The sequence below is a fragment of the Glycine max genome, chromosome 6, assembly GCF_000004515.6.
Source record: "Glycine max cultivar Williams 82 chromosome 6, Glycine_max_v4.0, whole genome shotgun sequence".
Taxonomy (NCBI): Eukaryota; Viridiplantae; Streptophyta; class Magnoliopsida; order Fabales; family Fabaceae; genus Glycine; species Glycine max.
Window position 1 is genome coordinate 39,371,962 of NC_038242.2, and position 17,217 is coordinate 39,389,178.

Consider the following 17,217-nt stretch of genomic DNA (forward strand, 5'->3'; position numbering starts at 1 on the left):
CAAGAGAGAGGAAGAATAAGACATATAATTCTTTCATGAATTGGTCAGGTTTCCTAACTAGTGATACTACACAATGGAAATGTTGAACCAAAATAAGTCAAATTGAAGGAAGAAGATTTGCTTTAAGGTTACACTTTGGGGCATACATTTGCCACAACCTCATTTCTGGAGGCTTTCATGCCCAATAATCTGCTAAGATCCCAATTTGTGTTAGGAAAAGCTCAACATCCCATGTCCCCCCATTTTGTGTACCTAAAACAAAGCTCTAGAATTCCAGCCTACTGGACAAGGTTGAATTTCAAGAGGGTGCTGTTTTTGTTACCAAAGAAAGATTTTATTAATTAAACAAAATAGGAGAAAGAATACTCCTCGAAGGATTTCTACTTCACCAAACATTTCTCCTTTTGTAAAGAGCTAGTGTTCAACTTACAAGCGATAAACATAATGAACATAATGAACTTTTTCCCTTCCATGACTAACTAACTAGTATTCCAACTCTCCTACCTAAAGATTATACAACATAAAGATTTACCATTCAGCAGAAGAATTACAAGAGACTAATACTATATCCTTAATTCGGTGACCTTATAATACAAAATTATCCTAAATGACCAATTTTGCAGTGATTAGGAAAATGGTTCTTCATGCTTTATTCTTTTAATTTTATATTAGTAACACACCATTTCCTTGATTTTTGCTGAAGTAAAATAGTTTGGCAGTCCAGAGCAATTTTTACACAAGCACATAGTCATTAAGTATAATTAATTAAAGCTAATTTTGTGTACCATGTATATAGCATTTTCAATAGAACATATTTTCAAGCAGATGCTAGAATTGCTCAACATACATAGTAAGTGTCAGTGACATACGCTACATCAAACATGAAGTGCAGATTCTCATAAATAACCTCAAGTAAAGGAAGGATGTTACTAACAATAACAAGTAACAAGTGCAGACAGACATATTGCCTATAAACTCATAAATGTATCCTTAACTATGGTTGATAAAGGAAACAACATTGTCACAATCTGGATTCAACAAATGAAACATGTCTCCCTCTCCCATTGCCTCTATAACCTCCACAACATCGTTCCACCCACACTTCTCGAGCAATTCCTTGTAATACCAACCCGTATCTTTCCGCAAATCATTCTCAGACTAATTTTAAAGACCCAACATACCTAACCTAGGTTAGTTCTAAAGATTATTATGAATTGAACTAAACTGATAACTAATTTCAACAACACAAACACATGCACAAAAATAGGCGGACAACGGTACCATATGAATTAGTAAATGTTGGGTTCAACCATTTTTCTATCATGGAACGAAAATAAAAGTTTCAGGGACAGTGTGGTACTTACCTTTGATGGAAACTTCACTGATAGGTGAGCTCCAGGATCGCTGTAAACATAAACCCACAAAGGCACAGTGCAACTGAGGTCCAGGGTCAACAACGGTACCATATGAATTAGTAAATGCTGGGTTCAACCATTTTTCTATCATGGAACGAAAATAAATGTTTCAGGGACACTGTCGTACTTACCTTTGATGGAAACTTCACTGATAGGTGAGCTCCAGGGTCACTGTAAACACAAACCCACAAAGGCACAGTGTTGCTGAGGTCCAGGGTCACTGTAAACACAAAGCCACAAAAAGCATTGAATCCCCATGAGGGTGAAATAATGAAACTCGAAGACAAACATTTAAGATGCTATTAATCAGAAAGCTAGCTTGCACCGAAAACCATTCAAACAAAGGAAGAAGCAGATGCCAATCAAAGCGAAGCAAGGTGCTGACTCACACTCTACAATGGGGAAATGACGACACGATTTATGACCACAAAGCACAGAAAGAAGCAGGTTTGCCCACGTACCTAAATGTGACAGTGACGAACACGAACTCGAATGGGAACTGCTGTGAACTCAAACTCGAACTCCAACACGTACTAGAACTTGAACGGGAACTGGTGCGAACTCCAACTCGAACACAAACAAGAATGGCAGCTTCAGGAGGACAAATAACCTAAGTGATGAGGAAGAAATGGAGAAAGAGTTTTGGTTACTGAACGTGTGGAGGGAAAAAGGATTTTCGGGGTTTTAGTACTTATGAACGGGACAACATCGGTTTTTTAAACAAAATTGATGTTAAGTAGTTCATGTCAACATCGGTGTTTTGAAGAACCGATGTTAACTTTCTAAAGTTAACATCGGTTTTGCAAAAACCGATGTTAACTAGTGAATGTTAACATCGGTTATTTAAAAAACCGATGTTGACATCGCCATCACATTTGTGTTAACATCGGTTTTTTTACAAAACCGATGTTAACAGTTACATGTTAACATCGGTTTTTCATAAAACCGATGTTAATAAATGAATCTTAATTACAAGTATGCCACCGCGCTTTTGTTAACATCGATTTTTCTGGAAACCGATGTTAACATGCCGATATTAAATGTATATTTTTTAGTAGTGCCTGTACCATGTACGAGGGGGATAAGACTGAATCCACACAATCACGTGGTAAAAAGGAACAAACGAGAACCTTACACATCGAAATCATTGTCGGAGAGAACTGTGTATAAATAGAGGTAAGTCGCATGGCTCACTTTAGGTTCATGGTTAGGCAGAGGTCGAAGAAGACGTCGATGGGAGTCACCTTTGTCTCTCCCATGGTGTTCTCCCACCTGAACACTAGCGCCCACCGTGGGTCTTCAGTAAAACTCTTCTCGACAACCATAACCAAAGAGCTCGCTATCGTGAGACCCTAGTCTACAGATCCAACCTTCCCAATGACTAATCATTGTTACTATGAAGCGTGGGAACACAAAGATGGCCAAAAGCTAGAGCCATGGTAGCTCCCGACGGATTTGGTGGCAACTTGGTTCCACAAAGCAACCACAAACGAGTAGAATGCAAAATCTTTCATCTCATGATGAAGTAGAATACAAACATACTCTCACATATTTTTTGTTGGAGTAGGTTAGCAAGAAACACCAAAAATTTAGGACCAAAAAGCTAACACATCTATTTTATGTTAGTTATTATATTAGGAATATAATAGTATCTTTTGATATTCTCTTCGCTTTTTTCTATTTGACTCTAACAATTCATTTATGACAAAATTAATTCATGTCCTTTCTTCCTCAATGTTATGTTATGGGTAACACTTATTGGTGATGATGAGAAGGAAGTTCAACATCAGCCAAAAGTGGTTTTTGTTGTTGATTGGGAAACATTGCAATCAATCACATAAGAGGTTGGGGATTTTGTAGTCAAAGATGAATTTCAAGAGCTCGACAACGAAGTTGAGGAATTTTTTGGTAGAGTCAAAATTTGAGTCGTGATTGTTGGTGGTTTGGATGTGTTTTGTTGTGGTTCGACAATGATTAGGTGTCAATGCTATTGGAATGTTTTGGACTCAAAGGATGAGGGTGCGGATGATGATGCTCATTGAGTTTGGATCTGATGGGGTCGCCGGTAGGGGTGTTCAAAAAAACTAGTTCGGACTGAATCGAATTGTAACTGATATGAATTGACTTTTTCTAAACTAGCTCAAGAAAAAATGAGTGCACTATTTTATAAAATCAATTCGATTAATCGAATTGTTTCTACAAAACCAATTCAGTTAACCGAACTGGTTTTTATTTAAATATTTTTTATTTGAAAAAAATAGTTCAAAAACTAGTTCGAAAACCAATTTGAATGTGGTTCGGCTTTTAGAACCAATTTAAAACTAGTTTAGTTCATAACTAATTTTTTAAAACCATTTCAGTTTTGAGCCAATTTCTAGATCAATTTGATTATGTGGATATAGAACAAACAGAGTAAAAGAGTTTGAAACCAATTCGGTTTAGTTTTTTTATTGAAATAGTTTTTTCACACCCCTAGTCGCCAATGACACTCAAATCAGATATCATAGTATGTAGAGGAAGCGAGTACATGGAGAAGAGAACAATTAAAGAAGGAGAAGAGAAAACATAATATGGAAAAAGAATGAATGGGATCAATGAGAGAGAATTGAGCTTTTATTTTTTTTTAATAAATAAATATAAATGATATGCTATTATGTTTGTGTTTTTTTTATATTTTTTAAGGTATGATTTATTTATTTTTTTTGGTTTTATTTAAAAAAAATTATATATTATATATTAATTAATTTTTTTAAATATAAATTGAGTCTTACAAGTCAACTAGTGACTTATTGGATTGACCATAATCCAATGACCACCTCATCTGAGTTGATGGCCGTTTCAAGTCTAATAACACTAGATGTGAGTAGCATTTAAAACAACTTTAGTTTATAACTCCTTCAAAAAAAAAAAAAAAAAAAAGACAGTATAATTCCCCCTTACATTTTTTGGTAAATGATATGTTGAGTTTTTAACAGGACATGCCAACTGTCCTCGTCTGATTTCTTTGACGAGGTGGCAGAACTTGGCATCAGAAGACTCGTTGCCTTGTTGAACTGCCAACTTCCCTAACACTTTTCTTGCAGTTCAATTTAATTATTTTGTGTCATGTTTTATTTATTTATTGTTTGAAGGTGTCACTTTATTACGTATAAAGGATGCAAAGTTTGTGATGTCAAACAGTAAAAAATATGAGTTGTTTCTGCGCTTGTCATTAATTTGTGGGTTTAAGAACGTGACGTCTGACTATTACTTGTATAATATATATATATATATATATATATATATATATATATATATATATATATATATATATATATATATATATATATATATATATCAGATGTTGTTATTATCCAATTTGTGATGAGAAAAATTAATTGAATATTAACGGGAAAAGATATTAATTGTTGATCCAAGAGGGCTAATAATTAACTTTGTATTACTTATACAATAAAATTGTGAGTTAATTAAAATTAATTTTTATCCTCAAATTTATTTATTAAATTTAATTTGATCTTCTAGTTGTTTTAAATTTAATGTGGTCCATTAATTTTTTAAAATATTTCAATTTGATTTTACAGTTTAAATTGAGTTAACAATATTAAAAAATCATACTTTGGAACGATTTAAAACTGTTACTAAAGGATTTTAACTGTCATAAAATGTAGATTTTATAAAACCATTAATTTAATTTAGAGAAAAGAATCAAATTAAATTAATTTTAAAATTAAAATACCAAATGAAACTTAAATAATAAATTGGAAGAACAAAAATATTAATTTAACCTAAAATATATTTCGTGAGCGTTCATATCTTCTAAATTTTAGTGAGGTAATTTTCTTTATTTACCAAAAAAGACTTTAATTGTTGTAACCTAGACTAATAGGGCAGGAAATGAATTTGATGATCCTGGTCTTCTTCGTCACTCATGATTATGTCACCCTATTCTGAGCTTGACATAATGACTAAATTAAAGATGCTAATGTAATACCAATATGGAAATATGACAGAGTCTTAAGTGCAAAAGTTAAAGAACTTTTGCAATGTGCGAAAGCTTGCACGAATGGGGCATGAATGATGTGTGCCGTCAAATTTAGTAATATAAAAATGAATGGATGAGATTCGTTGATGTCTACTTGTTTAGGGGCATTTGTAAAAAATAAGGTTAGTGAAAATGTACTATTGGTGTAGTGGCAAAATGTTTCTTATTTGGGATAAAACTCACAGTTTAATATTTTAAATGTTTTAATTATGTTATCTAATATGTTAAATTTTACTTAAAAATCTTTTATAAATTTTAAATGTTATCTAATATGTTAAATTGTACTTAAATATAATTATAAATTATTTGATAAGTTTTTATTATCTGTAGATTATGTTAAATTATAAGTTTAGTATTTATTTGAGCATGCAACATTAAGTTAAAACATTAGAATTAAGCTTAAAATTTTTTTTACCTATAAAATAGGTTGTTTTAATTTTGATATTCAAACTTTAAATTTTTCGATTTAAGTATCTCATATAATTTTATTTTTTATTTTACTATATGCCACTAATTGATGATTTGAGAAACAGAATATCATGTCTTCAGATATTAAAATCAAACAAAAATAAAGGTTAAGAGAGATGTATTTAATTAGAGTTTGAAAGATTTTAAAAGACTTTTTATTTGATAAAAAAAAATCTTGTGTTATTCAATCAAGATTTTTTTAACTTAAAAAAGACTCTTTTATCATTTATTTGTTATCTTTTTCATCGAATATAAAATTTTTAAATATTTTCTAAAAATTTAAAGTCATTTAAAATCTTATAAATACATAAAGCCTTAGTGGTCAATAACTATTAAAAAAATCGCTTTCAACGATGGTTATCGGTCATCTTTGAACTTGTTATCGTCGAAAGTCAATACTTTCCACGACGGTTTTCAAATTGTCTTAGAAAGTCTAATTTTTAAGGTGATTCTTGACAAAACCGTCTTAGAAATTTTTTTCTTTAGAAAAAAAATTAGATGTTTCTAAGATGATTTTTTCTAAAAACTCGTCTTAGAAAGTGAACTTTCTTAGATAGTTTTTCATATTGCTGTCTTAAAATGTATTTTTTTAACATATAATATTAAAATAATTAAGGATTCTTAGACAATTTCCCAAAATTGTCTTAGAATGCAGATTTTCTAAAACAGTTTTTCAAAAAATCATCTTACAATGTCTTTTTTAAAAAAAAGTAAAGATTCTAAGATTATTTTTTCAAAACTGTTTTAGAAAGTAGACTTTCTAAGATAATTTTTCATAGAACTGTCTTAAAATATCATTTAAAAAATATTTAAAAATTTAAAATAATGAATTATTAGTGGTGGTCTCACAAAAATTATCACCACCATTTGTGAGATATTTGTTATCGATAAACACCGAACCCGACTATGTAAATATACTGTTTGAAGTGAACTAATATTTGCATGTATGGTTGAAAAATTGAGAATACAACATGCAATGAAAACCTGAGAAAAACAATGTCACATTAGTTAGATCACCTTATTACAATTGAGCATAACACTTTTATCCATAGCCTTCATGGCAAAATATTGACCAGTTCCACGTAGCTCCACCAGATGCACACTCCAAACCAATAATATACAATAATATATGAATATCAATGCCACAAAAGCTTTGCTTTTGAAAATAATGGAATAGAAAGAAACTATCTTTCTCCCAAATCAATGAAGAAATTTTAAGAATGCTCACCTGAATTTTCAGTTAACTAGAAAGACTGCTAATTCATCTACAAGGTTATTGTATATGCACATGCTCCATTAAATAAAAGCTAGGATTATTTTTACAAATGATGAAACCTTAAAATAGTATGTCAGTCATATGTGTCTATATACAACATCAAGTGGTTAGTTAGTCTTTGATAGATCAATTCCATATGGTTATAAATATTAAGGCACTTTCTTAAAATAAGCAGTGAAAAACATTTAGAAACAAACCCGTGTCATTAGCAATCATGTCATTTTCTTGCACCATGTAGCCATAGAATTCAATTAGGTAGGAATAAAATGTTAAAGAAACTATTAGCAATAACAGAGAAAACAATAACTACCCAAGCTAGAAGTCAAAAGGAATAACAGAGGTATAAGCCTTTTCCCATGGGTTAAGAAAATTTATTATAAAAATTAAACCAAAAAAATAAAAGAAAAAGATCATTTTCTTCGCATTTCATTCCATTTTTTTGGAATGTTTTATAGTGTATCTCACATAAATAATTTCCCTCCTACCTATTTCCACTCTCAAATAAACAATGAAAATTTAATATTTCTACTTTCTCCGTCCTTATTTCCTCCCAATTCATTCTATTTCTTCCCAAAAAAATTCAAAAATTAATTACTTCTTGTACACACTTAAAAGAAGTAATTACTTTTTGTTTCATTTTTCTTATCGCTACCATCAAAGGAAACTTCAAGCTATGAAAAAATCTAATTGACACTAACCAATTATTTTATGCATTCTGAAAAATGATAAAGTGCTATGATAACAGTGGATCATGAGACAAAGGAATAAAGTGGACTGAAACTCAAGCATGTACATGCATTTTCCAAATTATTTCTTTTTATGTTAATACTATTAGAAATATGATTAAATAAAATATTATAAGATTGTAGTACCAAAGATTTTTTACCATAATCATATTTACCACTTGTCAACTTGAATAGCAAGTTCAAAAATATGAATGACTTCCTCAATGTCACCGTGATCATTTCTATTATTATCAACAAATGCCTTTAGCAGATAAAAGTATTGAAAGATTAACATGTTGGATTGAAATCAATCAGCTCTGCAAACCCAACTTTGCCTATTACAGAGATTGCCTGTAAAGTAAAACAAGAAAAATATGCAAGTCCAGGTACAACAGATTGGATAAAATCACATCACTACTAAAAAAAAAGCTTTCTACATTGCCCTATTAACATTGGTTATAGCAAAAACCGATGTTAACGAAAGCACGGTGGCATTTTTGTAATTAAATAGAGTTACTTAACATCGGTTTTAGCATAACCGATGTAAACTAATTGATGTTAACATTGGTTATTTAAAAAACCGATGTTAACATAATGTTAAGATGAATATGGTAACATCGGTTGGGCAAAACCGATGTTAACTTCATAGAGTTAACATCGGTTTTGAGGGAGCCGATGTTAAGGAATTGATTTTAACATCGGTTTGTTAAAAAACCGATGTAATGTATTTGATGTTAACATCGGTTTTTACAAAACCGATGTTAACTACATTCAGTTAACATCGGTTATCCATAAAAAACCGATGTTGTTGTCTTTATAAGTTAAAAAAAATAGAGATTTCAGAAGCCGTGCGCGCTCGAAAACCTTGCCCTACCTCTTCTCTTTGTCATCCTCCTGCCTGAAATCGTTGTTCTCTTTCTCCTCCCGCCCGAAATCTGCCGGAAACCACTCCGTCGACACCCACATTGTCGTTGGTCGAACCCACAGAATCCCCTACACCGTCGGAAAACCCACATTGTCCTCGCTGGAACCCACAGAACCCCCTACACTGTCGAAAAACCCATATTGTCGTCGCTCGAACCCCACAGAACCCACATTGTCTTAGCTCGAAGAAAACCCTAGATACACTGTTGCTACTAGGGTGCTGAAACAGTCGTCGGTGCTCAAAGGTCAAAGCTTTTTCCGCGAGGTACGTAGGTCAAATTGATGTATGCTAAGTTTCATTGTTTGCGATTGAGAGTGGCATCGGATAATAAAGAAAAGGTTTTTGTTTGCGATTGTACAGGCTCCGCTGACGTGCGTGTGTTGCTGGGTTCTCTTGATCAAGGTAACACTAACTTCTATACTTCATTTGACCTATTTTATTTTTTCTGGGTAGTAATAAGTAATGTTGCATGATTTTTAGTAAGGTGTTATTCTGTTTGCACTATAACAGAGAATCAACCATGATTTCTGTAGATGGATCCACAGGGTTGTAGAAATTGCCTGCAATTGGTTTAACATTTTATCCAACAGAGGGGGCTTCACTATTGTTGTTTTAACATATTTTTTGTTTCTTGAGCAAGTCATGCTTAAGTATAGATAATGTTTTTACCCAACTGGATTCAAGGAACTGGGTTGCTTGCTCTCTTTTTTATTTTATTCGCTTAATTGTTGAATGCTTCCAGACTGTTTATAAACTATTCACTTGCCTCGTATTGGCAGTTTCTAAAAGTTCTAATATCCTGTTATTGCAAATTATGCTTGTAACTGTTTTAAATAGGTAACCGTTGATATTAAAATAGGTTATTGCATTTAGTTATTTTACGATGTGGGATTAAAATAGGTAACTGCTGATAACTGTTTTGGACTATAAAAATGGGTAACTGTTGATATTAAAAACAGTTACCTATTCAAAGTAACTGGGTTCGTCAGTTCTCATATTCTTGTATTGCATTTAGTTATTATGCTTGTAACTATTTTACAATAACATATCCTGAAGTGAACTACTTATCTGAAAATGATGAAGGGTTTCAGCCTTTATAATGTTAGGATTTTCCACCCAGGTGTCACGAATCTGCAACCCCCTCAAAGCATTTCTCCTCCTCCTCAAATTAATAACTCTATGAAAATAGGATGTGTTGCTGTCCCCCTCTTTGATCCATCTACATCTTGATTTCTGCTTATGTTGTTTTTATTCAATAATCTATTGCCATTTGCCTGTTATATCTGGCTATAGAAAATAAATCTTGGGTTATTAGATGAGGGTTATTCTAGGAGGGTGAGACATGATAAATTATACTAGGCTTTTGCAATAATTTACTTCTATGCTGCTACTACCATTTAGATTGTTTAAATGGATGTGTGGCTTGATATTGTATTAATTGACCTTTATGTTATATAGATCTTGAGGCTTGCTAGGGATCTTGGAGATTTTCTACTTGTTGGAATACACAGTCAGGTTGGCAACCTTTATATCTCTGCCTCCCCACTGTATTTACTTTTTAATTTTTTTTGTACTTATTATCAGTGTTATCTATGGTGAATAGTGGCAACCCAAAAATCCACCATGGAATTAAGCCGTATGGCATTGTGGCAAAAGTAACATAAGTAAACTATTTTTTTAACATATCAAACTTTTTAAAAGTAGAACACATTCTCGAACTTAAATGAAATCAAAAGGTTAAAAAGGAAAGACCAATAGAAAACATAATATAAATGGAAGCATGAGCTATATAAACAAGCTGAAAAAAAAAACCTGAACAAGGAAGCATTTCAAACATAATATGCTGAGTTGCAGTCCCCTTCTTTTAACCACTTTGCTCTAGATTTCTGTCTTAAAAGGGATTCATAGCATTTGAGACCTCCCACAATTGTTGCTGTAAGTCTCTCTTAGCCTTGATGTCTTCCTCGATAGACTTGTATTGGATGCTAGATCTTCCACTTCATTTAGCTTCTGTTGGATTTTCTGAATTCCTTTGTCATTAATGAACCATAATCTTTACTCCATTGCCTTATGACATCTTTTAAGTACATCAGCTTGTTTTGAGAACCCCCTCAACCCCCTGCTGAGCACTACTCCAAGTCTCCCTCACCAATTTTTGATACCCTTTTTGATGAATCCACCAATTAGCTACCCTAAATGGCTTAGGACCCCAATCCACCAGCTTAGTTTGCAAGATGGTTGGGAAATGATCAGAAAAGTTGTGTGGTAGGACATGTTGACAGCTATCAGGCCAAGTAGATAGCCACTAGGCCTGATCCATGTAAAGCTACTACTAGCACTCTTAAATGGTTTGTTGGTTAAGGTTTATTTGTTTGTTTTCCTTTCATGGGGTTTGTTTGTTTGTTTTCGAAGAATTTTTCTTAAGTGGTTCTTCCTATGGTCATCATGGCTTGAATAGTCAGCTTGTGCTGAAAGTCGTGTGAATTGTGCAGTGTGCAAATGAAACAACTGCTAGTACTATTATAGACAAGTTTTCCTTCTCCATTACTCAGGGAAAAAGCTACACCCATTATCATTACGGTTCTTCTCTATTTGAATACTGGACAGCCCTCATATTGTTGATAAAAGGCTTTAAATACATTGTGGCTAATTTCTGTATGGTTTTTTTTAGGGTTATCATTTACCACGGCTAATTGGCGTTGTTGTGGAAGCACTTTGATTATATCTTTGAAGCCTCGAACTCAGGTATTTATATGTTTGATTCGAAAACTAATTTGAAATTGTTGTTGTATGCGTTACTGTTATATTTGTAACTTATGCTATGCCTGTCTACATGACCTTTCTTTCATTGGACTGATATGTTCATGCCTTCTGTATATATATGTTGTGACTGCCACTGCCCTTCTCTCTGTCTTCTATTATGTTTTTTTTTTATCAGCAAAATTATAATTTATATTAATAACTGTGAGTACCAAAGGTACTGAATATACAAGGTAGAAACCAGCAGACTAGTAAACCATAGGTCCTACGAATCAGGATGCCAATCTAAATAGAATACAATAACCCTGCACTGCTACCCTAATCAAAAAATGTTGTTGATAAATTACTAGACCAATAGTTGTAGGGCTGGGCAAAGCCTTTCTCCAGCTATCTTCTCCGCAAATTCCCTTTAGTTGGGATTCTATCTTTGATCAATCGGCAAGCAAATGTTTTTTTTTTATCAGCAAAATAAATATATTATATTGAAATAAAGTACCAGAGGTACTAATTACAAAGGTATGGACTATTATATGTAGTACATAAGTAGTCTAATAGGTCTACTTGTGTAGTGTACAAGTATTTCTGAAACTATGTGCACTCCCTCTACAAAAACAAAAAGCCTTGTCTAATATTACTTGACCACTGATTATAGTGGACTGTGAAGTCCTTCTCAAATTGTCTAAGCCAAGTCCAAATTATAAAGATAACATCTTCAAAAAGCCGATTAGTATCAAATTCTGCATTTGCAAACAAAATTCTGTTTCTGAGCTTCCATATAGACCATGTTACTGCCAGCCACCAATACCTCCATCGCTTAGCCCTTAATCCTTCGATCTGGATAGAAATGTGCTGCATGAAGTGCTGTTTCGGGTTGAAGGGGAAAGCGCCTTTGATATTCATCCATGACATCAATTCCCACCAAATTGGTTGGATTTTGATGCAATGAATAAATAGGTGAGATTCATCTTCCATAGCTCCACTGCAGAAAGGGCAAAGCATATTGTTGATCTGTATGTTCCTTTTTCGCAGATTCTCCTTTGTGGGCAGTCTGCCCTTGCATAATCTCCAAGCGAATACTGCAATTTTGCTAGGTATCTTTGTCTTCCATAGTTCCATACTCCAATCCTCCTTCTGGCCCCAGCAATTTCCTCCCATATCAGATTGTAGGCGCTGCGAGTTGTGTAAATCCTGATGAATCTCCTATCCACTCCCAAATGCCAATTTGTTGTTGCTGTATGCTTTGTCCTTGTACCTCCCTAAGGAAATTGATGGCAATATCAATTTCATTGTCAAAAAGCAGTCTTCTCCATGAAAAATTCCATTCCCAGCCCGTGTCATTTTGAGTTCCCATCTGCCTAATGGTGTGATTCTGCTGTGAGGATATAATAAATAACTTGGGGTACCTTTCTGCTGTGATTCCTCTTGATTAATCCACTTGTGTCCAGAATCTAACTTTCTCTCCATCCCCACCTTCCACCTCATGTTATTTTGAATAACCATTCCCTGTTGAGATTGATTAAAAGCTTGTTTTAGATCCCTCCACTAAACAGATTGCTTTGCTGATTTCCTGTTTCTTCAAGGTTCCTCCATCCACCATATTTGATTTCAGAACTCTGGTCCACAGTTCACCATTTTGTTGCATTAATAGTCCCTATAGGTATGCCAAGATACACAAAAGGAAGAGTTAAGCAGCTGCAGTTCAAGTACTTTGCTACATCATGTTTCCATTGATCATAAATCCCAAAAGCTCAGAATCTACTCTTTGCAAAATTGATTTTCAGACCCGATAGTTCAGCTTCAGATTCAAGCTTGTTAAGCTCAGCTTCTAACTTCTGGACCCTTTTAACAATGCATCGCTTTGTGTGCATCTTCAACACACACACACACACACACACACACACACACACACACATACACAGAAACACACACACACACACACTGACAGAAACACACACACACACACACACACACACACACACAGAAACACACAAACACACACTGACAGACACACACACACACACACACACACACACACACAGAAACACACACACACAGACACACACACACAGAAACACACACACACACACACACACACACACAAACACACACACACACACACACACACACACACACACACACACACACACACACACACTGAAACACACACACACAGCCACACATCCACACACACACACAGAAACACACACACACACACACACACACACATACACAGCCACACACCCACACACACACACAGAAACACACACACACACACACACACACACACACACACACACACACACAGAGAAACACACACACACACCCATTAGTCTTCACACTCAACAATTTTCTGCCTACTCTCCACACTTGTCTCAATATTAGAGCTCACAAAGGAATTGCCTTTGGATGGCATATACCCTCATGATACACACACACACACGTATGCCCAACTACAATAATAAAGCATAAGCACCCTTGAAACCCAACATTTGAAATTAGTTACATAAACAACTGTTGATGTCTATATTTGCCTGTAATTGAATTTTACCTTTTGTATGTTCTTGTATGTGATCAGTGTAATTTGCTATATAAACAACTATTGTTCATGGTGAGTGAACCTTAGATTCCCGTTTGAGACTAAATGCAATGACTCTTGCGGACAGTTTGCATTAGTCATTGTATTTAGTCTTGAATTATCCGTTTGGACAGTTTACGGAGACTGATATTTTTATGTTAGATTCATTCGTGAAGGTTATTATTATTTTCATTAATTTGATTAAATTTCTGTTCAATGCATTTCAAGTTGTTCTCTGAGTGCATACTTGATTATCGAGAAATTCATTTGACCGATGTCATGTCGTGTACTTGGAGACCAATGTGAAATGTTGCAGAAATTTAGTCAAATTTTTGTAAATAATGGTAACCCTGATGTTTGAGGCTAACATAAAAGACAGTCTTCCTAAATGGAATAGGGCCACACCTATAAATAAAAAAGTGAGATTTGCATGCATGGATTTGCTTAGATGGATCGAAGTTGGATCAATCGAAGTTGGAAGACGAAAACTACTTGACGACATACAAGACCATCTATTGTGTGATGGGATGAAGAAGAATTACACGATGTGGATATGGCTTGGTGAAGTGACTGACATGCAGAGTGGGTCCCAATCTGAACTGTTTGATGTAGAAATGGGAGATCGCTTGGAGGACATGATTCGTGACTTTGGACAAGAGTGTTTTCAAGAAGCACATGCCCCTGTGTATGAAGGATTGCAGAGTGATTCAAAGAAGCCTTTGTATACGGGGTGCAAGAATTCCTTAACCCTGTTGTCTGCGGTGTTAAGTCTGGTTAATGTGAAGGCCAGGTATGGGTGGAGTGACAAAAGTTTCACCTCACTGCTTGAGGTAGTGCACAATCTGCTTCCAGAGGACAACACGCTGCCTAAAAGTTACTATAAGGCGAAGAAGATACTGTGTCCCATGGGTATGGAGTATCAGAAGATTCATGCTTGCCCCAACGATTGCATACTCTACAAGCATGAATTCCAAGAAATGCCCAAATGCCCTGTGTGTGGGACTTCACGGTACAAAGTGAAGGATGACGAGGAAAGCAATTATGATGAAAAGTCAAAGAGGGGCCCGCCAGTAAATGTTTTGTGGTATCCTCCAATCATTCCAAGGTTTAAGCGTCTTTTTGCTAACGAGGACAACGCAAAAGACCTTACATGGCATGCTGATGGAAGGATTTCTGATGGAATGGTCCGTCATCCGGCTGATTGCTCCCAGTGGAAGAAGATTGATGGTTTGTATCCGGATTTCGGGAATGAGCCAAGAAATCTTAGACTTGGACTAGCCAGTGATGGAATGAATCCATATGGCACCTTAAGCACTCAACACAGTTCATGGCCAGTTCTGCTAGTAATTTACAATTTGCCTCCTTGGTTGTGCATGAAGCGAAAATACATGATGTTGTCTATGATGATATCGGGCCCAAGACAGCCAGGAAATGACATTGATGTTTATCTAAGTCCATTGGTTGAAGATCTGAGAAAGTTATGGGACGAGGGGGTTGTAGTGTTTGATGCGTTTCGCAAGGAGACCTTTGAAATGCGTGCAATGCTTTTTTGTACCATTAATGACTTTCCAGCTGTCGCAACCTACCCTTCGGCGGGAGGGCGACGCGTGACTTGCGGGATGCGTGTTCCACGAAAGGAATACGCGCGGAGTCGCCACCAACGTTTATTTGAGGAAAACGTCGGAAAAACCGGAAAAGACGCGATCTACGAACTTTTAAGTGAAAGGTTCAGGAGTTGTATTTACGCACGAGAAAGGTATTAGCACCCCACACATCCGTCCCAAGGGACGGCAGCCTTTAATCGAATGTGCAAACATGACCTTGATTTTTATGTTCCCTTTTTATGTCTTTATATCCTTTATACCTTTTTTATATTTTTCTCTTTTTGTGGTCGACAAGGGTGTTTCCCTTTGCTCCTACATATTCCTTAATTGCGATGAGGAAATCAGACCTACGTAGTTCTTTTTTATCAAGTGGTTATTTTTTACTTGAAAGGTGATCATTTTAAGGCGTTGGACCTTGAAAATGATCCATTTTACTTAGTAAGAAATTGAAATGATAAACTCCAAAAACCTATTTTTATGGACGAGCTTGACTAGGCGAGTTGATTTTAGCCTTAGTTTCACTTTAGTTACTAGTCAATTCAATTAAGAATGAGAAATCCCAAAGAGAAAACGTCCGATTGATTTTCCGCTTTATTTTACTAAAAGACGTTTTTTTTATTATTATATTATTATTTTACCTCTTTTTTTATTTCCAACGTGGTTACGGCACGACCGAACGGTCGGAATTCATTTTAACCGAAGTTAACGGATAATACAATTCAAACGATCGGTGGAAATTTATTTTATTTTTAGTTTAAGTGAGAAATGACTTAAATAAAATGGCTTAAGCACGTCAAAAGGGGGGTATAAAAAGTAAGTGAAATGAGAAAAAATACACGAAACACAATGTGGACCACCACGGGTACAAAGAATGAATCGAAAAGCTTGGTTCGAGGTTCTTACCCATTGAAGATCGAAGAACGATGAAGAACGAATGGAAGAACGTCGAAGAACGGTTGAAACCTTCGCGGAATTCCTCACGGAAACGTTACAGAAACATTTCGGTAGCGCCTCGGCTTGGATTTTCTTCACGGAAACAATTTTTCCAAGCAAATTCGAAAGAGAGAGAAGTGCCTAAGGGGCTGAACCCTTTTTCACTTCACTTCTCCCCTTATTTATAGAAAATTGGGGGAGAAGCTTGCCACCCAGCTTGCCCAGGCGAGCAGGGTTGCTTCCTCCAGAAGCAACAGCCTTCTGGAGGAATCTTCTGGAGGGCCCAAGTGGGCCTGGTTGCTATTTGCACCCCCATTTTTACTAAGTACACCCCCTACCTTTTTTTTGGTGATTCTTTTTTTCGTAAAGTTATGGAAACTTACGAATTTCGTAACGATACTTGTTTTCTTTCCGTAATGTTACGGAACCTTGTGGATCACATAATCATCCCCTTTTTGACTTACGGAATGTTACGGAACTTCACTAATTGTGCA

General features: G+C 35.0%; 1 protein-coding gene across 1 annotated transcript; it reads right to left on the reverse strand.

The window, feature by feature from the left end:
- Window positions 1–475: 475 nt before the first annotated feature.
- LOC121175004 (uncharacterized) lies at window positions 476–12,766 on the reverse strand. Its single transcript, XM_041016156.1, has 4 exons — window positions 12,247–12,766; window positions 1,547–1,635; window positions 1,365–1,404; window positions 476–504 (listed from the first exon to the last, which is right to left on the reverse strand). The coding sequence occupies exons 1-4, from the start codon at window positions 12,764–12,766 to the stop codon at window positions 476–478; spliced, it is 678 nt and encodes a 225-aa protein (XP_040872090.1).
- Window positions 12,767–17,217: the final 4,451 nt, after the last annotated feature.

Bases quoted from the DNA above. Each gene is read 5' to 3' on its own strand.
- LOC121175004 (XM_041016156.1), bottom strand. From the start codon at position 12,766: ATGGGAGGAAATTGCTGGGGCCAGAAGGAGGATTGGAGTATGGAACTA. The intron at 1,636-12,246 runs GTAATATTAGAC...TTGTGTTTACAG, and splicing joins CCACTATAATCAGTGGTCAA to TGACCCTGGACCTCAGCAAC. The intron at 1,405-1,546 runs GTAAGTACGACA...TTATGTTTACAG, and splicing joins CAGTGAAGTTTCCATCAAAG to CGATCCTGGAGCTCACCTAT.